This window comes from Fukomys damarensis, unplaced genomic scaffold, assembly GCF_012274545.1.
Source record: "Fukomys damarensis isolate Sample0158 unplaced genomic scaffold, DMR_v1.0_HiC HiC_scaffold_12, whole genome shotgun sequence".
NCBI lineage: Eukaryota > Metazoa > Chordata > Mammalia > Rodentia > Bathyergidae > Fukomys > Fukomys damarensis.
In genome coordinates, this window is record NW_022900924.1 from 8,719,819 (window position 1) to 8,744,728 (window position 24,910).

Consider the following 24,910-nt stretch of genomic DNA (forward strand, 5'->3'; position numbering starts at 1 on the left):
CCTCTGCCCTTCTATTGAGGGAGGGTGGTGGAGGCTGGACCACCGAAGCTGCCTTGCTGGTACCTCCCCCTGAGCTATTGGTCCTACTCTGGGCCTGTCTTCCACCTGTATACAAAGATGCTTGATGAGCTTTGGCCTCTACCAGTCCCCAATCCAGGTCTGACCCTGGCAGAGGAAGGCTCTGGAGCACTGCCGTTTGCGTCTCTGGGATACGGGAGCAAAGAGCCACACATCCTCCCAGCCCCAACGGGCATCTCCTCAAGTCTCTCATCTGTCTAGTGTCCCAGAACGGCAGTGGGCAGGCTGGGCAGCCTGCAAGCCCCCATCCTGTGCCCCTGGTGTCCACTTGGGGACTGCAGTCGACACCCCCAACCCTGCAGGCCAGGCCCACCGTGGCCCAGGGAACGACCCTCCCTCTGCCAGTGGAAAGTGGGAAGTAGAGGACGGTCTCCAGCTGGCCGGGGAGACTGACCTCCTTGTGCCCATCAGCTCTCCAAGAATCCCGCCCACCTGCCGGCTGTCCCTGCCTCCCTCCCCCTGGCCTGTGCACAGGGGTTTGGGATGAGCCAGAAAAGTCAGGCAGTTCTCAGTGACAGCAAGAAAGACAAAGTCTCCCGGTGGCTGGGGCTGAGTCCAGACCCTGGGAGCAGCACTGCCGAGCTCCACCCATTGCACTGTACCCTGTCCACCACTGCAGACTTTGACCTTGTGCTCAGACCCAGCAGACAGGCAGAGGGCAGAAGACAAGACTCCCCAGAACCAGGAGCCTCCCTCCAGAAATAGGACCCCGGGTCCCCAGCAGCCGCCTTGATTCTCCAGAAGTCCGGTGCGTGGGGTGAGTGTCAGGTGCACCCTGACTGCGGCAGGACAGAGGGCCTCAGTTTCTTCTTGGCAACATGGAGATCTTATCTCACCTCTTGCTGGGTGAATCCAAGACTCAGAAGAGGTGATGAATAGAAAGTGCTCAGCAAGGAGCTGGGCACCAGGCAAGAACTCGGTCAGGGGTCATTTGGGGAGGTGGAGGGAGTAGCCTAGGTCTGGAGCTCTTAGAGCCTCTATTCTACTTTAAAGCTAACTGCCAAGCATGGTGGTCCCGGCACTTAGGGTGAGGGTTAGGGATAGGATTAGGTTTAGCACCCTAGGAGGCTGAGGCAGGATGATCACAAGTTGCACCCCCAACCTGGGCAACTTAGTGATTTAGCAAGACCTGTCTCAAAATAAAAAGTAAAAAGGGCTGGAGGGGTAAATCAGTGGGAAAGCCTTGGGTTCAGTACCCAGTCATCCCCGCCCCACGCACACAGTTAAACTCCGAAAATACTAACCCATAAAATGTAGTGCTGTGGTTCACCTGAAAGAGCTGATTTCTGTTTCTCATTCTTATGCTTCACCTGTGACTTTTTCATTGTCTTAGGACAAATCTTTTGTATTATTTTGCTATGTAGCTACCAGCCGGAGGCATAAGCTCCCTCCGATTGCTTTCTGGGGTACAGGAGAGGTTATCAGCAAACAGAGACAAGCCTGAAAGAGAAGCAGAAAAGCGCCAAGTGCCGGCTGATTGCAGCAGCCCACATTTTGCTAGGGTGTGAGTCAGGGAGCTCAGCAAGAAGTGGGTCAGATCCAAATGCTGTCCCGCACTGGTGGAGTGATCTTGGGTGAGTGACTTTTCCTCCCGGAACCTCAGTCCCTGGCTGCAGAGTGAGGGTAACAGTGGTCCCTGTCCCCTACAGCAGCTGAGGGGTTGCAGGGGATCTGTACTGCCATCTCCACGCACGCAGCAAGTTATGGGGACCCAGATAAGTAGCGTCTCCTCTCCCTCCACAATCATGTATGTTACAATCATGAATAGGCATGCATGTGTGTGCCTGCACTGTAACGACCCCAGTGCTTCATATTTTTGGATGGATACTCAAAGCATGCATGCTTGAAGGAATGGGCATAAAACGGAAGAAATATAACATCAATAAATTGCATTCACTGTTAAAAAAAGAAATACAACATTAATGAAAACATCAGCAACAAAAAAATGGTTGGCTTAATAACCAAGCTGTGTATACGCAGGTTGGGAGGTTCATTAGCTACACGCGTGAGTGATTTTACCTGAGGCTAGGTCTGTTAGAGCTTACAATCTGGCTCCTGCTTCTCATGAAAATCTAATGCATTTATATTGCGTTTTGATACACACAGTTGCTAGATCGTCAGTATCACATTTGTTTCATATAGTATGTGTTCTCTTCAAAAGAGAATTAACTTAGGACTAGTTTTCCTTTTCAGTTCTATTCCCACGGTCACACTAAAAATTCCCATGGATTTTAGGTTTTTGGAACTGCTGAAACATTGGCTGCTTTTCTTTACCCGTTGGGCTTTGGGTTGCTCTGATCACGTGACTTGCCGGCTCAGTGATCAGGGATCAGGCTGGCCTGGACTCTGCTTCTCACCAAGTGGGTGTTCTGGCATGTGACCTTCGCTTATCTGAGCCTCAGTTACCTCAGCTGCAAAGTGGGCATAAAAGTATCCTCTAGCCAGGCATCTTGGTACATGTTCATAATCTCAGCACTGTGGGAGGCTGAGGCAGGAGGATTTCCAAGTCCAAGCCCATCCTGAGCAAGCAGCATAGCAACTTAGCAAGAAATCATGTTGTGAAATAAAGTGTGAAGGCCCTAGATTAAAACTACAGCACCACACACACACACACACACACACACACACACACACAACCACCACACACACACACACACACACACACACACACACACAGAGTTTTCCATGGGAAGATTACATCAGATGATGTTCAAAAGTGCTTACTTAGTACAATGACTGACATAAATGAGGAGCTGAAAATAATAGCTGCTACTATCACTCTCCCCACAGTGTTAGTTCTCTTCTCTGCCTTCCACAGAATAAGCCCTTTATTGAAACCTAATTTCTTTAGCTTGGTTGCTCCTCTTCTCTGGACCTGTTTTCCCACTCTCAGAAGGACGTCTAGCTCATCTTTGAAGATTTTTTCTTTCTTTTTTTTTTTTTTTTGTACCAGAGATCGAACTCAGGTCTCTGCGCTTGCGAGGCAGTCTCTGGAACCGCTGAGCTAAACCCCTAGCTCCTAAGTCACTTTTTCTAATCTAGGTGCCTCCTCGGCATTTTCAAATGCTGCTCTTCTTCCAGCTCAAACATCACTATTATAAAGCCAGCAACTTTTCTTTTTCTCCGTCCTTTGCTGAATTTCATGGGTTGTGTGAGAATGGGAAAAGTGTAGCTCTGGGAAAAGCAGACCTGGGTTCCCACACCAGCTCTTCCTCTAACCTTCATGACCTTGAATAGTTGATCTTGTCCTCTGTGAGCCTCAGATCTTCATCTGCAAACTGAACTCAGTGACTCTCACTATTGTCATGTGTGAGGTCCCAAGCACTTGTAAGTATTTTCTCTTTTGATCTCTTTAAGAACTCCATCCATCCACCCACCCACACATCCCTCCATCGAATCCCTGCTATGGGGCCAACCACTATCCTAGGACCTGTAAACAGAGCCATGGAGAAGACAGAAGTCCCTGCCATCCTGGACTCATATTCTGGGGAGGACCCCCCCTGAAACAGGGAGCTTTGTTAGTTCATCCTGGCCAGCCTGGGACCTCCTGATTTTACCGAGTGTGCGTCCTGGGACGCCCTTGGGCCTGGGCAGACTGAGGAGCTTGAACACCCTCACCCAGTCGGGTTAAGGAGCTGGGCCCAGTCAGGCTGTGAACCTGGATCTGTCTGACCATCCGTCTGAGCCGTTACTGCTGCCTCCCTACCCCTGCTGCCTCTCAGATTTACCATGAGGAAATTGGAAAACACAGGAAAGCGCTTGATTCCTCTACCTTCTGATGGTGGAAACACAGGCAGATCTTCAGAGATTATGCAGAGGGCCGGGGATTTAGCTCAGTGGCTCGGTGACCTGCCTTGAAAGTGCAAGGACCTGAGTTTGATCCCTGGTACCAAAAAAAAAAAAAAAAAAAAAGATGATGCAGAGATTATGCAGAGACAGAGGACCCAGAAAGAGGAAGGAACTTGACAAAGGTCACACAGTTCAGACTTCTCTTTCTTCCTCTCTCCTCCTTCATATCAGGTGGATTTTGTTTTGTTTTGCCCCCGGTGTGTACCACTATGTACGGAAGGCCTACTCTGTGCCAGGCTCATCACTGGGAAGCTAAGCAAAATCTGTCATTGAATCCTCGGGATGGCTCATGACATTGGGGCTACTGTCTGCTGAGGTGGCGGGGTCCTCTGAGGCAAAGTGTGGGAGGACAGGGAAGGGAGGAGACAGCGTCCAGGGCCTGCTCCCCCAGTCCCCAGGATCCACGCTCAGGTCCGAGCTGCCTCAAGAGTGGCCTGGAAGAAAGACACTTTCTGCTTGCTGAGTGTATCTCCAATTTGGCTTCTGAAACCCCAGCAGAGTCCAGTTCTTGTGGGTTGGAGCCATTTCCCACCCCGCTTTACAAAACTAGGCCATGTTGAGAATGTCCCACTGTTCAGGGTCATAGGCCCGAGTTGCCAGGAGCCGACGTCGTGGGAGGACAGTGGTGAGGTAAAAGGAGGGAAAGTCGAATCTGGCCCTTCTGGGCACAAACAGTCCTCTTGTTCTGCCTCAGCAAGAGCCTGCAGAACAGTTTAAGGTCAAAAGCTGCTAGGTCTTCTCACCCGCTGGCGTCCAGGAAGTGGTGGTTGCTGTGGCTACAGCAGCCAGTGCCCTGCGGTCCCCCAGGACATCTCACAGGCTGGCCGGAGGGGATGGGACCCTCTGCCCCAGGGCACACCCAAGTCAATCCGCATTTGCTGCCGGGAGTTGGGAATCTTCAGATCCTTCCAGGCTAGAGGATTTGAGGAAACCCAACCTAAATTCCTGCTGCTTTTAAATTAAAATGGAAAGACCTGACAGCCTGGGATTGGTTGGACGAGGGAGTTAGGGAACGGTGGCGAAGTATAGGAATAAAGACCCAAAGAATTGTGGTGGACAATTTCTTAGAAAGTGATGACAAATCGGATTTTGAAAATGCTATGGGAGGGCCGGGAATTTAGCTCAGTGGTTACGCCTCCTGCCTCAAAAGCAGAAGGGCTTGAGTTTGATCCCTGGGAAGAACTACAACCACCCCCCACCAAAATTTGGTGAATCTGTTGGAAGTGCATAAGAAAAAACCCCAAACAGTTGGTACTTAGTTAGGTTTTGAATTTGTTTCCCTCACAATTATTTTTCAGTACGAGGATCAAACTCAGCACCTTGCACTTGCCAGACAGGCACAGCACCACTGAACTGCATACGTGGCCTCCCTCATAATTCTTTTTTTTGGTACTGGGGATCAAACTCGGGACCTTGCGTTGGAACCACTGCGCTAAATTCCCAGCCCTTCCCTCACAATTCTTGATGACTTGAAACACTTTCCAAATGGACTAGACTACCAAGAAATCCAAAAGCATTTATTTCAGGTTATTAGAATCGGATTTGGACACAGTCACAATACCAGAGCTACTGGTTAGAGATGTCAAGTATAGCAAGACTGTTGATGTCTGGGCCGTTGGTTGTCTGGTAACTGCAAGCCCCTGTTTCCTGGAGACTCTAATATTGACCAGCTCTATCATATTATGACGTGTTCAGGGGATTTAATCCAAAGGCACAGGGAGCTGTTTCATAAAAATCCTGCTTTTGCCGGAGTGCAATTGCCTGAAATCAAGGAAACACAATCTCTTGAAAAGAAGCTATCCTAAACTCTCTGAAATTGTGCGATTTAGCAAAGAAATGCTTACATGTCGACCCAGACAAAAGTCCATTCTGGGCTGAGTCCTGTGCCATGATTTCCTTCAAACGATGGATTTGCTGAGTGAGTCTTCCAGAAACTACAATTAAAACAAAGCAAAACAAAACAAAAACATACAGAGGTGGGCATGGTGGGGCACTCCTATAACCTCAGTATGCAGGAGGCTGAGGCAGTAGTAAGTTCAAGGCCAGTCTGGGCTACATAGTGGGTTCAAGGCCTGAACAATACAACAAGACATTGTCTCAAAAAACAAACAATAATAATACAAATTTAAAAATAAAAAGGTCTATTTCCTTTTTTTCTTCATTTCTTTTATTCCCCCTTTCCTCGCTTCCTACTCTCTCCATCTCTTATTCCCCCTCCCATTTGGAAAAGATCTCCCTGCTTCCTGTTTTCTACCTCTTATTTTGCTCTTGTTTGGATTTCTCAAAGAATAGAAACCATGAGCTATTTAAGCTTGTGTGCTTGATTTATTTTATTTAATGCTATGGCCTCAAGGTGCATCCAGGTACCTACAAATGTCTCGCATTTGTCCTTCTTTATGGTGGAGTAGTACTCCATTATTTTAAATATCACATTTTCTCTATCTGTTCATTTGCTGATGGGCATTTAGGCCATTTCTAATATTTACTGTTACGAATTGTGTTTCATAAACATGGGTGTGCATATATCACTGTAATACGATGACTAACTCTTTCAGGAGGATACCTAGGAGGGAAATAGCTGAGTCAAATGGAATTTCTAGTTTTAGTTTTTTTTGAGGAATCTCTACAGATATTTTTTGAGACAGGGTCTTGCTGTGTAGTTTAGGGTAGCCTTGAACTGACTATACAGCCCAGGCTAGCCTCAAACTCAAGACAATCCTCCTGCCTCAGCCGTATGCCACCACACTCATTTTCATAGTGATTGTACTAGTTTATAATCTCACTAACAATGTCGAAGGGATATTTTTTCTTTGCAGCCACACCAGCATTTGTTATTATTTGATTTCTTGATATAGCTCTTATTTCTGGAGTATGACAGGATCTCCTTGTTTTAATTTGCATTTCAGTAATGGCCAGAGATGTTGAACATGTCTTCATATACTTATTGGCCATCTGTACTTCTTTTGAGAAGTGCCTATTCATTTCAGTTGCCCATTTGATTAGATCTTTTATTTTGAGGGATCTAATTTTTTGAGTTCTTTACGTATTCCAGATATTAGTCCTCTGAGTAATAGCTGGCAAAATTTCTTTCCCATTCTGTAGGTGGTGTCTTTATTCTGTTGGTTGTTTACTTTGCTGTGCGGAAGCTTTTTATTTTAATAAGATTCTGTTTGTTGATTCTCAGTTTTCTTCCTTGTGTCTTGGGATTCTGTTCAGAAAGTCCTTGCCTATACTTATGTGGAAGAGTTTTGCTTATTTTATCTTCCAGAAGATTAAGTGTTTCTGTTTTAACATTAGCTCTTTTCTTCTCTTCTCTTTCCTTTTGAGACAGGGTCTCATCATGTAGTTCAGGCTGGCCTTGAACTCACTATGTAGCCTAGTCTGGCCTCGAACTCATAGCGATCCTCCTGCCTCAGCCTCTGGAGTACTGAGATTACAGGCGTGTGGCACCACACCTTGCTTTAACATTAGATCTTTGATTCATTTTTATGTTAGTTAGTACATGGTGACATATGTGGGTCTAGACTCACTCTTCTGCATTTCCCCAGCAAGGCAGGTGGTGGAACCACTGAGCTAAATCCCCAGCCCCCCACTACCATTTATTAAAGAGATACTCTTTCCTCTAGTGTATGCTTTTAGCCCCTTTGTCAAAGATCAAAATAGTTGAACGTGCCTGGGGTTGTTTCCACTTCCCTTTTTAGAGTTCTATAGTTTTCATGGTAGAGGTTTTTCATTTCCCAAATTAGATTAATTGCTAATGTGAATGGTATCATTTTCCGAATATCTTTCTCAGTGAGTTCATTGTTAGTGTATAGGAATGCTATTGATTTTTTTTGGGGGGGGGGGTACAGGGGATTGAACTCAGGACCTTGTGCTTCTGAGGCAGGCAAGGCAACCACTGAGCTAAATCCAAGGCCCTGGTTTTTGTTTTGTTTTGAGACACAGTCTCACTACTGTGAGACTGGCCTTGAACTCACTCCGTAGTGCAGCCTGGCCTCCTGGCCGATCCTCCTATTTCAGCCTCCCCAGTGCTGGGATTACAGGCATGTGTCATCACGCCTCGTTCTCTATCAGCTTTGAAAGGTAATTTTACTGGATATATCATTGCAGGTTTTCTTCTATTGATTGAAATACTGCATTCCAAACTCTTCTTGCCTTTAAGGTTGTGTTGAAAAGTCTGTAATTCTGATGGGTTTTCCTTTATAAGTGATTCGTTGCCTTCTCTAACAACTTTGAAGATTCTGTTATTGTCTTGGGCTCCTGGTATTCTGACTATCATGTGTCGTGCAGTGGTCTTTTTCTATCATGCCTATTTAGGGTTGCATATGCCTCACTCTCCTGTATGTTAAACTCTTTGTTCAATGTGTGGAAAGTTTTCTATTACTCTCGTAAAAGGGGTTTTTATGCCCTTTGTGCTGTCTTCTTACTTTTTCACCAGTTCCAAGTAATCTTAGATTAATCTTCTTTGTGTCAACCAGCAGCTGTTGGATCCACTTTTTATGTTCTTTTGTCATTTTTGAAGCTATCTCTCATTAACTGATCACCAGTTACAGCCCTGTCTTCTCAAACTCAGACTTGTCCTCCCACTGGTCACACCTGCTGCTCCTACATTTAATAGAGTTTTTAATCTCCTGGATTTCTGTGTGGAATTTTTTTATGGACTCCAATTCTTTTCGATTCTGGCCATCCATGCTTTACATCTCTTTCTTTAGCTCTGCGTTTTGTTTGTTTGCTCGTTTGTGTTTGGTAACGAGGATCAAACTCAGGACCTGGGCTTTGGGAGGCAGGTGTGGTGACATGGAGCTAAATCCCTGGCCCTATCTGCTGTTTTTAAGTAGGGTCTTCTGTAGACTTGTTGATCAATTATTTCATTAAGATTATTATCTGTTTAATTAAACCTTGTTTGAATTGGCTGAACACCTTATCGATCTGTTTTTGTTACCTCCACTGTTACTCTTTCACATATTTTGGCTTTTTATTTTCTCTCCCTCTATGTCCCCTGGATGGGCTTTGGGGGAGTTGGGAATTTTTGGAGGGAGGCACCTTGTTGCCTTGTCTTCTCATGTTTCTATTTTTCTGTTTGCTTTCTGTGCTGAGGCTTGCAGACTGTGAGTAGGTTCGTTGCTAGTAAAGAGACCTCTTTAGTTAATATCTATTTTCAGAGATATCCTCTGGAGTGGCTAACTATTGGTCTTTGCCTCTGTTCCAGGATCCAACCACCTCCATTTATTTGGGAGGGGAGGTTATAGCTTATTTGGCCCGGTGTTCAGTTCTTTGGTAATAGGCTGCAGTATTATTTACAACCCCATGCAATCCAGATATTGGCACACAGAAAAAAACAGTTGATGGCAACACCCTTGGCTTTAGCAGTAAAATCAGCAACACTAATAGCAGCAAATACAAATGATGTGGATAAACCCCAAGGAATCAGTAATGCATCACCCTTAACCATAGAAAAGAAATCGGTGATAATAGCATAAACACTAACACAAAACAGCTACCTATAGTAAATATCTACTCAATGAAACAACTTTACCTCCACTGAAAAGACAGCAATGTTTAGGGATTTAGTCCAGTGGTGCCTCTGCCAAGTGGAAGGTCCCAAAAATAAAAAAGAAAGAAAGAAAGAAAAAGAAAACAAAACAATATAATAGTTTTCAACCATACTAAGTTATAGTTAACTATCTACAGAGTTATAAAACTTAATGGTTATACTAGTGTGAATAGAAATTGTGAGGACTGGGAGTATGAAAAGAGTAGAATTTGAAAAATTAAGTGATGGAGGATGAGAAGAAGGTGACAAAAGTGAACTGAAGGGTCTTATTAAGTAGTAAAGGGAAATTAGTAGTACAAAATAACAGTAACCTGGGCCGGGGATTTAGCTCAGTGGTTCTGGTACCTGCCTCGCAAGCGCAAGGACCCGAGTTCGATCCCTGGTACCAAAAATAATAATAATAATAATAAATAAAATAAAATAAAAACAGTAACCAAGAAAAGGAAAAGGAGAAAAATAGGGTAAATTAAAGAAAAAAAGAAAAAATGTTGGGGAAACAAATTTTGAAAAGAGAGAAAAGACAAGAAAGACCGGAAAAAAAAAAGAGACCAAATTTTAAAAAATAAAGATAATAATAAAGAAAAATAAAATAGGGAATAAAAATCAAACCACCTCTACGAAACAAACCAACGACAGAGGAGAAAAAAAATTAGGTCACAAGAAAAACAATTCCTACATATTTTCAAATAAGTGGTTTCCTTCCAGGACCTACAGTCTTTGCAATCCAACAAGTCACGGTTCTCCTCATCCCACTTTGTAGCCTGTAGGTTTAGGGGGTGATAGAGGTCCTTCTCTCTATAAACCTCCAATCAGGCTAGCTGTCCAAGCCGACACACACACCTGGTCACACTGGTACACAGGGAAGCAATCAGACCACTGGTTTCCATGGTTGTAAGCAGCGGAGCAGGGGCTCAGGCAGGTGACTGGGAGTGATTTCCTGGGATAGAACCCCAGCAAGGAGGATCACTCCAGCTCTGAACAGGGTGCTACCCCCGAGATGACATCCTTTTGCAACCAGAGTGCTGATATTCTAGGAGGAGAGATACATGGTTGTGATTGTTGAACGGCCTGCTTTTTCTAAGAAAGGTTCTGCAGAAAAAGGAAGAACAAAGGCTTTTGGTTGTTTCAAAGGAGTGGCCCTTCTCAGCTTTCCAGTCTATTGATGCTATTCCAAGATGTATCTAGTGAAAGAACAGTGATGTGGTTCTTGTGACATGAATCTGTATCTGCTGTTGGTAGGTTGTATATTTAAAGTTAGCCAAGATTAAAAGTGAGTATGGCTGGGCATGGTGGCCCACTCCCAGCACTCGGGAGGCTGAGGCAGGAGGATCGCTGTGAGTTCGAGACCAGCCTGGGCTGCATAGTGAGTTCCAGGTCAGTCTCAACTACATAGTGAGACCCTGTCTCAGAAAACCAAAAAAAGAAAAAAAATGAGTAAAAGAGCTGGGCGTTTAGCTTAGTGGTTCTGCCGCCTGCCTTACAAGTGCAAGAACTGGAGTTCAATCCCCAGAACCAAAAGTAAATAAAAGATATATATACTGGTAGGGCTTTTAAACTTCTGAGGCCTCATCCAGCCCAGCACCCCAAGGCAAGCTTGGTTCTGTGCTGTAAGAGACAGAGGATGAGGCCAGAGCCTGTACCTGATGTGCCCATAACTATGTCAGGTAGCTATTGCATACCTAGTAGGTGTGCAATACGTGTGTGTCAAGTTCACTTGAATTGCAGTCAGTTCCCAGCAACACCCCTTACTGGCTTTGTGACCTCACCTCTCTGGGACTTTGCTTCCTCCTCTGTAAAATGGGACCAATGGAAGCAGCCCCTCAGAAGATCATTTTGAGAGTTAGATGAAATGGCGTGCGTGGAGCACTTAGCGAGAAGCACTCAGAGCTGGGACGCAGCCGATGGACCACAAAGTCCCTCAGTCACTTCTCTTGCACTGAACACCTGATCTAATACGTTAAGTCTTCCATCCGTCCTCCCCAGTATGTTCCTAGAAGTTGAAGTCCATGAAGCATCTTGTCCAAAGTTAGGGGTTGGTAGGTGGCAGAGCTGCGATCTATGAGTTGAAGCCAGCATGTATTGTCCTAACCACTAGACTAACCCGGGTACCGTGGGCCACGTGGTCTGCTGACCCTTTCACATTCCCAACTGGAGACACAGCATCCAGGGAGGCTGCTTACCAGCCACGTGACCTTCAGCAAGCGACTTTGCCTCTTTGTGCCTCAATGTTTGCCCCTGCAAAACAGGAAGGTGGACCAACCGCTGCATCCTGGAGCTGTGGGTCTTCATTATGAAGTATGAAAAGGGCTCGGCGGTGTGCGGTCCTTTCTGAGTCTCCGGTACTCAATGGCGGCGATGATAAAGTTAACGATGAGGATGATGATGAGCCTCAACCAACCTTTCCTTCTGACAGCTGACACGATGCGTGTGGTGCTGATTGGAGCGGGGGTCATTGGGCTGTCCACCGCCCTCTGCATCTATGAGCGCTACCACTCAGCCCTGCAGCCGCTGGAGCTGAAGATCTACGCAGAGCGCTTCACCCCACTCACCACCACCGACGTGGCGGCCGGCCTCTGGCAGCCCTATCTCTCTGGCCCCAGCACCCCACAGGAGATGTGAGTGGGGGCGTCTCACAGGGCAGTCTGGGGGCTGGGGCTGCAGAGGGGCCACTCTCTCCGCCAGGGTTCTCCTGTCTCCTCACCAAGAATGAGTTCCTTAGGGCCGGGGATTTAGCTCAGTGGCCCCATTCCTGCCTGGCGAATGCAAGGTCTTGAGTTCGATCCCCATACCAGAGGGTGGGGAGCAGTGAATGAGTCCCTGCGGAAGCTCAGGCACAACATAAAGGAAATACTAAGGAGCTGGATGGTGGCACATACCTGTGGTCTTAGCTACTGGGGAGGGTAAGACAAGAGCCCAGGAGTTCAGGACCAATATGGGTAACAGAGCAAGAGCCCTAACTCAAGAAGATTGAAAAAAAAAAGCCAGACTTGAATCATGTGGACCACAGACCCTAAAGTCAGATCGAAGCCTTCATTAAACTTCATCAACTACACGAGCCCAGGCTGGACAAGCACTCCAGGGGTTACAATGAGACACGTTCAGCCTCCTTGTTCCCCATCCTATGAATGGGAAAACGGTGGAGTTTTTGTTTGTTTATTTGTTGTTGTGGGGTGTTGGGAGCGTTGCAGGAGGAACCATGGTGGGTGTCTGCATCTAGGACGTGTCCCCCCCAGCCCAGTCAGGCCCCAGGCCAGCTGACCCGAAGATTTTCATCCAGCTCAGGATATGAGGTGACCAACATTCTGGGTGACCCTTTCAGGGAGTGGAACCAGCAGACCTTTGACTATCTCCTGAGTCACATCCACTCCACCAACGCTGACAAAATGGGCCTGGCCCTGGTCTCAGGTTACAACCTCTTCCGCGAACCTGTTCCGGTGAGTGAGGAGCCCTTGACCCTGAGGGATCCAGGCTAGGCAGGGGCCCTGAGCCTGCGCAGACTTTGAGTACTTTGACTCCTGGCTTCAAATTCGGCTCATTTTCTTTTGTTGCTTTTTATTTTTAGAAAGGCAAGTTCCAAGTCTTGTTATAGTGATCAGGCTGGTCTCAGACTCCTGGGCTGAGAGATCCTCTTGTCTCAGTCTCCCGCGTAGTGGGGACTACAGGTGCAGGCCACTGTGCCTGACTAAAAATAAATTTTAATTTTTTTTCTTTTTGTACCAGGGATCGAACTCGGGCCCTTGTGCTTGTGAGGCAGGCAGTGGAACCACTGAGTTCCAAGTCTTGTTATAGTGATCAGGCTGGTCTCAGACTCCTGGGCTGAGAGATCCTCTTGTCTCAGTCTCCCGCGTAGTGGGGACTACAGGTGCAGGCCACTGTGCCTGACTAAAAATAAATTTTAATTTTTTTTCTTTTTGTACCAGGGATCGAACTCGGGCCCTTGTGCTTGTGAGGCAGGCAGTGGAACCACTGAGCCAAATACCCAGCACCCAGCCCCCGGAGGACAGGGGAAGGGAAATAAAAAGAATTAAGATTCGCTATGTACCTGTGCCAACTCCCTACAATGAATACGATTGTTCTATACTGCAAACATGTACTAATAAAAAGTAAACAAATGAAAGTACAACTAGAATTTAAAGTGAAGTTAGTCAGGGGTGACAGCGTACACCTGTAGTTCCAGCTACTCAGGATGCTGAAGCAGGAAGATCACTTGAACCCAGGAGTTCCAGGACAGCCTGAACAATATGGAAGAACTCTATGTCTTCAATATACATAGAAAAAATATATATGTATTATTAAATTGGTGGATTAAAAAAACCTCTTCTGATGAACAGAGACAGCTAACAGCCTTGGTGAGCACCTCGTGTGACACCAGAGGCTGTCACACATCCCTGGAGATCTGAGGGTGTGTCCCCAAGGTGGAACTAATCACTCACAACAACAAATATGGTGCCAATCCCTGTCCTAATACAACAACTAGTGACTCATTTGATTCTTACAATAACCAAGAAGTAAGTGCCACTCTTATCCTCATTTTACAGATGAGAAAGCAGAGGCCCATCACAATGGAATAACTTACCGAAAGACACAGAGGCTGAGCTGGTGCTGGGAGCCTCAGTGTACTCCTGTAACCCCAGCCCTCTGAGGCTGAGTCAGGAGGATTGCAAGTTCAAGCCCAGCCTGGGTAACTTAGTGGCTGAGTGAGACCCTAGCTCAATATAAAAATGAAAGAGCTGGGATGTAGCTGGGTGGTAGGGCTCCAAAGAGGAATATCACAGCCCTGAGAGATGTTCTTAGGCTGCCTGGAGAAGGTGGCATAGGTCAGTGCCACACATCCTTTGCCCAACTCTCAAGGTTATTCAGTCTTTACCACTATGCTAATGTGTTGTCCACACTACCGGTCACCTTTCATGAGGCCAAGAGCGATTACTGACTCCTCAATGCAACAAGAAAACAGAGTCTGAGAGAGTTCACTGGTGGTGAGCTTGGGGTCTCCAGGCAGGCTGTCTGACACTCTCTGCCCACTGCCTTCTACTCTCACCATTCTGTGACTTGTACCATTGCTCCATTCTCTCCTGTTTCTGAACTTTACCCCACCATTCACCCCCAGTCTTGCTCGCAAACTGAGTTTAGTCATCAAGAACATGGATTGTGGAGCCAAATCTTATGGGTTCAAATCTCAGCTCTCTAAAGCTCAATGGATCCATCTTTAAAAATGGGGCTAAGAATAGTATTTAACACAATAGCTTGTTATGAAAAATTCAATAGCTCCATGTAAGTTAAATGACTGGGACAGTGCCTTGCACACATAAGCACTGTATAGATTTGTGTTATCATCTTTATGATTGATCACCACACATCCATCCCTGTGCCCCTTCTCTTCTTCCTCTTCAGGACCCTTTCTGGAAAGACATAGTCCTGGGATTTCGGAAACTGACTCCCAGAGAGCTGGATGTGTTTCCCGGTTATAGGTGAGGTTACTGCCTTGCACAAAGGGGCTGAGGTTTCACAATTCAGATGGAACTGTCCAGAAGGCAGAAAAGAATGAGGGCACCAAATTTCCTGTTCCATCCAGTCCTAGAACCCCCAGATCCTGGTCTCCTGGTGTCTGTCCATGTGGGTTTTGGGCTGGGGAGGCAGAGGATATGAAATCCCAGATCTCAAGCCCAAAGGCCCGGTGGATTAGTCAGCTTTGAATTACTATAATAAAATACTGGACACAGGATATCTGTAAAGTAAAGACAATGAGGAGAGGTTTGTTTTGACTCACAGTTCTGGGGGTTCAAGTCCAAGGTCAGACATCTTCATGGGTTTGGGTCACTGGTGAGGTTGGTACATCATGGCAGAAGCATGTGCTAGAGTGAATGCTCATATAGTAAACCAGGAAGCAGTGAGGGGGATGGGCAGGTTCCCACAATCCCTTTGGAGTGAAGCACCTCCCCCAGTGTCCCAAAGACCTCCCACTAGGCTCCACTTTCTAAAGATTCCACTACCTCCCAACAGCTGTACATTGGAGGACCAAGCCTTATATATGGACCTGTGGGGGCCATTCAACATTCAAACCATAGCACTCCATGTTACTACCTTGTTTTGTAGATGAGGAAGCTGAGCTTCAGAGAGGTTAAATGGCTTCCTGAGGTTACACAGCCACATGACCAAACTAGGATTCCAACCCAGTTTATGTGGCTCCAAATCCTTTTCTTTTCTCTACAGCCTAATACCTCTCTGGTCCTCTCTTCACCCCATCCCATATTTGAATACCCTCTACAACTGTACATCCAATCACCACTTAAATTTCCTAATGCCAGGGCTGGCTTTGTCTGATAGAAAGCTTCTTGCATGAAGCTCAGAATTGCTCTTCTCCACCTACCATACACACTACCCAGTGGTTCTTGCTCTAGCTTTTGGGAATCCACAGAATGATGTTGATCCCATCTCCACGTGGCAGTCTTCAGAAGTGGCTGATTCTAATTGTTATTGTTAACTTTTGCCTGCTGTGACTCTAGCTATGGCTGGTTCAACACAAGCCTGATCATAGAAGGGAAGCGCTACTTGGAGTGGCTGACTGAGAGGTAAGATCTTAAGGTTCAGTTTGAAGGAGGCACCTCCCAGGGACCGAGCTGTAGGAGGAGACTGATCAGGGCATTCCCCTCCTTTCTGCTCAACTCTTAGGGTTGAAGAAAACCCTTAGGTGAAGCATGGGAGCTATCCTTGCTCCTGATCCCCACTGTGTACCTAAGCCACAGTTCTTTCACCCAACTGGGCTTTAGAATCACATGGGGAGCTTTTTACTCATTGTATTTATTAGTAACCTCACTAAAGGTCCTAGTGAGGAATTTTAATTTTTATAATTGTTATAAATGGATTCTCTTAAATTTTATAGATTATTTACTCATTTTAAAAATATAGTTTCCTTTAATGCTCTCTGTCTTTCTCTTTTCTTCTCTAATTGCTTTGGCCAGCATCTCTAGAACAATGATAACTCATCAGATGATAATGGAAGTGCTTGTCTTTTTGTGGGGGGTGGTACTGGGGATCAAACCCAGGTCCCTGCACTTGTGAGGCAGGCATTGGAACCACTGAGCTAAATCCCCAGCCCCTGATGTGCTTGTTTTGTTCTTGAGGTTAATAGAAAATCTCATTATGTTGCAAATTAGCAAACACTAGCTTGAGGGAGATTTTGATTTTTATAAGCCATATACAATCATATTAAGGAAGATTGCATATATTTTTATATTTTATTACTTTAATATTTTTGTAAAATATGGAATAAATGTGACTTTTACAAATGACTGAGGGAAATATTTCAAAATATAAATTTCAGGATTCTACTTTATACTTAATGAATTAGAACCCCGGGGAGAAGTGTTCATTCAGAATTTTGTCATTTGGGAAATTCCTTGGACGATTCTAGTTATCAGCCAGATTTACTATTATCAGTTTACTAGCTATCAGCCAGCTGTACTGATGTGATTATTTCTTCTAATAAGTGTGGAACACTTAATGGCTCCTATCCAGAGTCTTCTAGGAGAAAATGTTCCCAAATTTTTTTTATCTTGAGGAAATTTCTAGATGAAGACATTATACTTTATCTATGTCATCTTACTTCTCATTCTTTTGGGGTTTTTTCCACTATATTTCTTTTCTTCTTTCTTTCTTTCTTTCAGCACTGGGGGTTGAACCCAAGGCCTTTGCAATGAGCTACTTCTCCAGTCTCTCCTCTTTTTTTTTTTTTTCAAAATTTGAGGCAGATTCTCACTAAGTCACTGAGTTGCCTAGGCTGGGCTATACTCCTGCCTCAGCCTCCCAGGGCTAGGACTGCTGGTGTGCACCACCACATCCCTCTTGTTTTTACTTTTTAAAGGGGGTACCCAGGATCAAACTCAGGACCTTGTGCTTGCAAGGCAGGTGCAGTGCCACTGAGATAAATCCCTGGCCCACTATATTTCTTATATTGGGATTATTTTTCCTCTGGGATGTTTATTTTGTATGGCTGAGGATTGAGGCCAAGGCCTTGCAGATGTTAGGCAGGCACCTCTCACTGAGCCACATCCCCAGTCCCACTCTTGGACATTTAAAGGGAGGAATGGATGTCCCCAGTCTGCCTCCCTCCTCACACCCTGCTTCTGACAGAAGAGCTTTTGGTATTGGCCCGAGGCTGCCCCTCCTCCATCCCAAACCTGATCCCCTTTGACATTACAAAGCAATGTGGTGGTCACTGAAAGGGAGAAAGTGCAGAGGGTCCCAATCCCTCACTAAACGTTAGAAAGAGCCTTCTGCATTTGCCCAAAGAAGGGCAGGGCCTCTTGAGGACATGGCTCCCCTGTGGACATTTTGTGGACCACTAGTCCAGTAAGGTGCTCATGATTGATTTGGTGATATGGCCAGTCTCTCAAGGAGCCCATAGAAAGGTTCCCTATGTCACTTTAGGAGGGAAGGGGTAAGAACTGGATTGTAGGCTTTTGATGTATCTGCCTATCCCAGGTTGACCGAGAAGGGAGTGAAATTCTTCCAGCGGAAGGTGGAGTCTTTGGAGGAGGTGAGCTGCAGGGCAGGGAGGGAATGGATGTGGTTGGAAGAAAGCCTCTGTTTCCTGCTGCTGGGTTGGTGGCCCTTTTCAGGCTCCTAGCACCCCCTTTAGCCCTGCCCCAGACCCTAGGCCCTCTTCTCAATCCCAGGAGGTCTCAGGTATGCTGAGAGAGGCAGTGCCTGCCTTGTGTTGTTATAGGAACAAAGGAACAGTGAAATTGCAGTGGCTATAGGGTTAATTTAGCCAGGCATGGTGGCACACTCCTGTAATCGCAGCACTTGGGAGCCTGACGCAGGGGGATTGTTGCAAGTTCAAGGCCAGCCTGGGCTACATATGATGAGTTTAAGGCCAGCCTGAACGACATAGCAAGACCCTGTCTCAAGAAAAAAGGGGGGCTAATTTATATCTGAGCCTCAGTGAGTTGAAGGGCTGGAGAGCCAGCTGCTTTCCTCTAGTATTGTCTTTACTCCACTCCCAAGGCCCAGACCCTAGAATGCTTCCTACTGACATCTGGTTTGATGTCTCTGCGAAGTCCAGGTCCCGAGCTGGGACACTGGACAGAGTCACCCCATCATCATAAGGATTGGCGCAGCTGCCACCATCAAGCCACGGGCCGTGTACCAAGACCTTGACTGTATGACACCATCATCTCCAGCTCTCAGAAAACTGCTTGGTACACAGAAGGTGGTCAGCACACATAGCTACTTGCATTGTGTAGCGAGGACCTGCCTGTGCTGGGTTGGTCCTGATGGGCATTTGAGGTCCATGACTTGACTCCAACACAAGGCTTATAGAGCAGCAATAGTGCATTGCAAAGTGTGTGTCCCCTGGGAGGGGAGTCACTGTGACCAGGATGGGCTGGGTGGGGTGCGCGTGGGTCTCAATGCATCGCATTATCGATTAACAAGTGTCCCAGACATAGACAGGGCTGGGGCTTCCAGCATTTCCAACACAAATGTTTTGACAGAGTGAGAAGGAACAAAATGAAGAAAGGTCAGAAGGAGGAAGAGAACTACCTTGGTTTCCTTTCTGGCTTCTTCAAGGCTTAGTAAGGTTGCCTGAGCCCCGCAGAGCAGCCCGTGAGCAGGCATTTCCTGCCCTTTCCTGTAATTGGGCGGCCGAGTCCCCTGGAGGTAAAGGCACATGTCTGGTCACATGTTGGGGAAGTGGCAGAAAGCTTTGGAGCCAATCTCCTCTGGTTTCCTCATAGGCCCCTTGCCACTGTTCCATAGGGAGCAGAGAGCCATGGAGTAGGAGCAGGGAAGAAAGGGGACACCAGGGTCCTCATCCCTTCCCACCCCCTTTCCCTTTTGGTTGCTTCTAGGTGGCCAGAGGCGGGGCGGATGTGATTATCAACTGCACTGGTGTGTGGGCAGGGGCACTGCAGCCAGACCCATTGCTGCAGCCAGGCCGGGGGCAGATCATTAAGGTGGGTATGGGCTGAGACCTCCAGCTTTTGTTGGTAGGAAGATTGCTGTCCATGCTGGTTTCCTCTCCAAAGCCAGCGAATCCACTGGGAACGTCCACTAGACTAACCCCAACTTTGGGTGATTGATGTAAGAAGCAAGGACCAACCTGCCTTTGGCATTCCAAGCATTCTCTTTTGGGATTTGTTTTTGCTCCCAGTCTTGTTCCTGTCTTCCCGCTTCCTCCTCCTTTTTCTTTTCCTTCTCCTTTATTTTTTGGCAGTATTCAAACTTGAACCCAAGGCCATTTTGAGACAGGGTGTTGCTAAATTGCTGAGTTGCTCAGGGTGGGCTCGCACTTGTAATCCTCCTGCCTCGGCCTTCCAAGGTGCTGGGATTACAAGCCTGCACCCCCACTGGGATTTCTTCTTGAGATCAAAGCATGTGTGGCTAACTGTGTACCTAGGCGGGAGCTGCTGCAGGTAACTGTATCGTAATAAAAATATCAAACATTTAGGGACTTCACGAAGTGCCAGGAATAGACTTGAGCACTTGATTGTGTTAATGAATTCACCACCACCCTTTGAGATGGGTACTGCCATAGCACCATTGCCCCCTTGCAGAGGGAGAGCCCAAGGCACAGAGGGGTCAAGTAACACACACGCACATATTCACAGGGCAGTACAAGGCGGGACTGGGATTAGAAACCAGGCAACCTGGTTTAAGGGCCTGGAGCTGTGCCCATCGCCCCTCTCATGCTACCTCTCACTCTGTGTGAGTGTGGGGGGAGGTGGTGAGTGTGTAAGTGCATGCCCATTGGTGGGCATGTATGTGTGTGTGTGTGTGCACTCATACGTGTGCAGGCTTATGTGGCACTGATGAGTGCTAACGAGTATACCCATTTACCTGCGGTGCTCGGGCTCTCCTAGGGACACAGGGCCGAGGGTGCGCAGTCCTTCAGGAAGCTGGGGTAACTCCCAGTCAGGGTGGGTTCTTTTGCAAAAGGCAAGTGATCCGGTTCATTCTTGGGCCAGAGGGGTCACGAGAAGGCCAAAGAATTGGCCCTGTCTCTCTTGTTAGAACTTCCGGCCAGGGGAGAGCAAGGTCAAAAGTAGCCCATTCGTCCAGCTTCCGTGACAGTGCTTCTCTGTCCTGAACCCACAGGTGGATGCTCCCTGGATAAAGCACTTCGTTCTCACCCACGATCCCAAGAGCGGCATTTATACATCCCCGTACATCATCCCAGGGTAAACACCTAATTCCTGTAGGGCGGAAGAGAGGGGACCTTCGTGCCTTTTTATGCTCCTTTCTCCTGCCCCAGGCCCTTTGCTTAGTGTCCACTGCCGTGTTCTCCCGTGTTCTGTGAGTTTGGACAATTAAATCCCTGGGGAGGTAGGACTCAGCCGTGATTGTCGTCTCTCTGAAATATTCTTTTGGAAAACAGTGGGAGTGAGGCTGGGATGAAGGTGGCAGATGTGACGGTAGCCACACCGGAAGTGGTGGAGGTGACCCATGACGGGAACGGGAGTGGGAGCGGCGACTGGGGTCGGCAGCGATAGGAACCGCAGGGATGGCGGCCTCGGCGGCCGTGTCCACGATGTGCCTGACTCGGTGGCCGGGTTCATGGCACGGAGGAGATGAAAATATCAACAGTGATGCTAACAGTACAGGTGTGAATGGTGAATGCGGCTGACGCCGATGATGCGCCAGTCATCGGGAGTAGGGAAGGCGGTGCTGACGGAGGGGACGGCGTCGTGGTGAGGGTAGAGCGGTCAGTGGCGTCGACGGCAGTGACGGTGGCGATCGAGGCGCTGGTGACAGTGACGTTAGCAGAATGGCAGTGTGGACTGTGGTAACGATTCAGAGGTTAGCCAGGGAGAGGATGGTGACGACCCTCGTTCATCTCAAAGGCCGTCCTCCTTTTTATCTAGGATGCAAGCAGTTACTCTTGGAGGCATCTTCCAGCTGGGGAACTGGAGCGAGATAAACAGTTCCCAGGACCACGACACCATTTGGAAAGGCTGCTGCAGGCTGGAGCCCACGCTGAAGGTAAGGGAAGGAGTGCCCGAGACCGGGAACCCAGCAGCTTGGTCCTGAACCCCCTGGAGGAGGGGAAGATATCACCTCTGGGATAAGTGGGCAGACTAACTCCAGCAGACACCACGGAATACACTGGGACTGGACCAGGTACACAGAAGTCTTTTCCAAGGGCTAATGCAGTCTAACTGGGAATCGCTAAGAACTGCTCCCTCCCGAGGTGCCAGAACAACTTATCTGTCTTCACAAGGTCATGTCCTTGTAGCAGAAGTCTCCGTTTCCGTGTTTTCCAGAATGCAAGAACTGCTGGTGAATATACTGGCTTCCGGCCAGTACGCCCCCAGATCCGGCTGGAAAGGGAACGGCTTCGTGTTGGATCTGCAAAGGCTGAGGTACGTTCTCCTGGCAAGGACAGCACTGCCCTCCCTGACTCCCATTTCCAACGCGTCCACACAGCCTGAGGACAGGGTGGCTAATGTCCTTCACCCTACAAGCAGGGAAACTGAGGCTTGGCGATGGTAAAAGAGCTGCACGAAGTCACAGAGAGGGCAATGCCTTGGTTTGCTAGTCTGCAGTTGAGTAGAAGGAAAAGTGAGTACTTTGTGCCTCACAAGCAGCAAGCTTTTGACTGCAGCAAACCCAGGACATGGCTGATCCTATGAATCTCCTTGCAGCTCTCTGGGATAGGGACAGCTCTCCCATCTCGTATACAAGGAAGTCCGAATTTTGCGAGGTAAAACTACTTGCCTAAGTCAGACCACTGGTGAGAGGCAGGCCTGAGATTTGATCTGAACTTCACTCCAGAGCTGTTTCCCAGATGTCTGTTTTGCGCTGCCTCACCAACTCTGTGGGTTCTCCTCGCATGGGGCAGGGCACTGGGCTTGTTAAAGGTAGGAGGGTTGTCTGGGGCTGAAGGGCCTGACCTGAGCAGGTGGTGGCTGGGTGCCCATCAAAAGAGCAACCTCCCTACTGAGGTCATCCCTCTTCTTCAGGTATCCAGGGTGTGTGTGTGTGTGTGTGTGTGTGTGTGTGTGTGTGTACACAAGAATGTTTTTGTGTGCATATGTGGAGGGGAGCATCCTCCATGGAGTTAATTTCCTACCGATGGCTTTATACTGACAAAGGCCCGAGGTCTTGCCTGAGTTCCCAAGATGCATTACCGTGCCATCCAGAGATCACCCACCACCCAGGCGCCCTGGCTTTTCTTCTTCCTGGTAGGCAGAGGATTGTTTATCAACACAGGGTTCATCAGTCCCGAGTGAGATGGGAATGAGGATGGAGATTCAGGGAACTTCAAAGGTGGAGGAAATCTCTGACCTCAAGGTCTAATGTGACTCCACTTTCCCTGTGCTGAGTGTGGGAAGTGGGCCCTTCTTCAAAGCAGAAGAGAAGAGACCAGGTGCCCTCCAGATGTGTGAATGATTCCCAGGGGCCCAGAGTCCCACCAAAGTGCCCAGAGCAGCTCCTGCTATCTGGCTTTGCCCAGGGTTCGCCAGAAGCTCCAGAGTCTCCCAAGCCATAAAGCTTCCCTGACCCCTTCTGCAGCCTCTCCTGAACAGGGCTACCTTTTCTGTTACCTCTCCCAGGTCATCCACAACTATGGCCATGGAGGCTACGGGCTCACAATTCACTGGGGCTGTGCACTGGAGGCAGCCAAGCTCTTTGGGAAAATTCTGGAAGAAAAGGAGCTGTCCTGGATGCCACCATCCCACCTCTGAGAAGGCCAGTGACTGTCAGCTTCTCCACAAGGATTCCCCGTTCCCCTCGACAGACTAATCAGTCAGTGTGCTCCCCAGAAACCCTGTGCTTACTCCTTGCCCCCAATCCTGCTTCTTTCTACAAATGGGCCTGAAGGGAGAGAACCCACGTGTCCAACCCCACCTGCAGCCCCCTGAGGGCTGAGGTCACCCTTCTGTCTTTGGGCCTGACACTGTGAAGAAAAGCTGAGACTTTGTCCTGTGAGTCCTCAGAAGGAAGGAAAACTCAGTAAATCAAACAGGCCAGCTTCCCAAAGGCACAGAAATTGAAGATGACTGAGGTTAAATAACTTGACTATAAGTCACATGAACCTATTAAAGGCTCTGAAAAATCCTGCAGCAAAGATTGCTATCTGATGTTGTCTCACGCAGCGTCTCCTACTTCCTCCTCACTATGGAAACTTTTACCCAGAACATCGGTCACTGCCAGGGAATCCACTTGGGGAGGCGCTGTAGAAGATTCTTTCTAGGGAGTTACAGGTAGAACTGGAGTGTGGAAGAGGCAGGAGAGGTGAAGTATTAAATTGGTGACATGTTACGCCTGCTCCTCATCCAGCACCTCAGATGGCACCAGTTACCCACAGAGTGACCCCAAGAAACCATTGAGGGACATTACAAGGGTCATCCCGCAAGGAACCCCATCCTAAACTAAGCTCACTGTGCATGGTACTTATGGGGATTTCACGTCTTTCTTGAGTTCTGGCTGGGGCCTCCTGAGATGAATCTCCCAGATTTTTTTTTTTTTTTTTTTGTACTAGGGATCAAACTCAGGACCTTGTGCTTTTGAGGCAGGCACTGTGCCACTGAGCTACATCTCCAGCCCCCCGCCCCGCCGCCAGATATTTTTTGAAAGCCTTCAATGATCCTGTATTAGTCAGGGTTCTCTAAGACAGAACCAGTAGGATGGATGGACAGATGGACGAGATAGATAGATAGATAGATAGATAGATAGATAGATAGATAGATAGATAGAAATATAGATAGATAGATGAATGATTGTTAGGGGAACTGGCTTGCATGGAGGTTAAGAAGTCCTGTGTTGGGCCATCTGCTGGAGACCCTAGGTACCAGGAGCATGTTTCAGTCTTACTCTGAAATCTTCAGCACCAGGGAGGCTGAGGGTATAACTGTCATCAGAGTCTGACAGTTTTGAGAAATTGGGCGGAGGGGAGTGGCTGGAGTCAGTCTTAGAGTTAAGGCCAGAGATTCTGGAGTCCTGGTGTCCAAGGGCAGGAGAAGAAAGGGTATCACAGCTCTAGCAGAGGAGGGACAGGGGCCTTTCCATGCAATTTTGGCCGGATGGTGCCTGCTCACACAGCGGTCTGGTCTGCCCTCACCCAACCCAAGTCTCCTGCGCTACTCTTCTCTGGAAACACACTCCCAGACACACCCAGACACAAAGCTTTACTGGTTCGTCCCTTAACCCAGGCAGCCGGACAACTAAAATGCCCCATCACAAAACCCTTCAGCGTCTTCATCCCTTTTCAGCTGCCTCTGCCTCGCAGATCGAACGTTGACCTGTCTGAGATTCTGTGAAAGGCCAGAGCCCAGGGAGCATCACACATCTTGGGCCGGGGGTGCCCCGTGCGCTGTGAGGAGGTATCATTGCCCCGTGGAATGTCACCCCACACTCTGCCCACAATCCTCGTGCCCTTTCATCAGGTGGGTTCTTCCCAAAGCACGAGTCCTGAAGCTGCCTAGT

At 47.8% G+C, this 24,910-nt stretch overlaps 1 protein-coding gene across 4 annotated transcripts; it reads left to right on the forward strand.

Annotated features, from left to right (window-relative positions):
• Positions 1 to 564: 564 nt before the first annotated feature.
• Positions 565 to 23,552, forward strand: Dao (D-amino acid oxidase). Of its 4 annotated transcripts, none has more exons than XM_010604005.2 (11): positions 565 to 835; positions 11,895 to 12,096; positions 12,759 to 12,915; positions 14,873 to 14,949; positions 15,985 to 16,050; positions 17,963 to 18,017; positions 19,333 to 19,437; positions 20,579 to 20,661; positions 21,346 to 21,463; positions 21,745 to 21,843; positions 23,038 to 23,552. In XM_010604005.2, exons 2-11 carry the CDS (start codon positions 11,903 to 11,905, stop codon positions 23,167 to 23,169), a joined length of 1,086 nt encoding a protein of 361 aa, XP_010602307.1. In that variant the 5' UTR covers positions 565 to 835; positions 11,895 to 11,902; the 3' UTR covers positions 23,170 to 23,552. The 4 variants fall into 4 exon arrangements, with proteins under 4 accessions (XP_010602307.1, XP_010602309.1, XP_010602308.1 ...); XM_010604007.2 differs by having other exon boundaries at positions 12,801 to 12,915; XM_010604006.2 differs by having other exon boundaries at positions 565 to 826.
• The last annotated feature ends 1,358 nt before the right edge of the window (positions 23,553 to 24,910 follow it).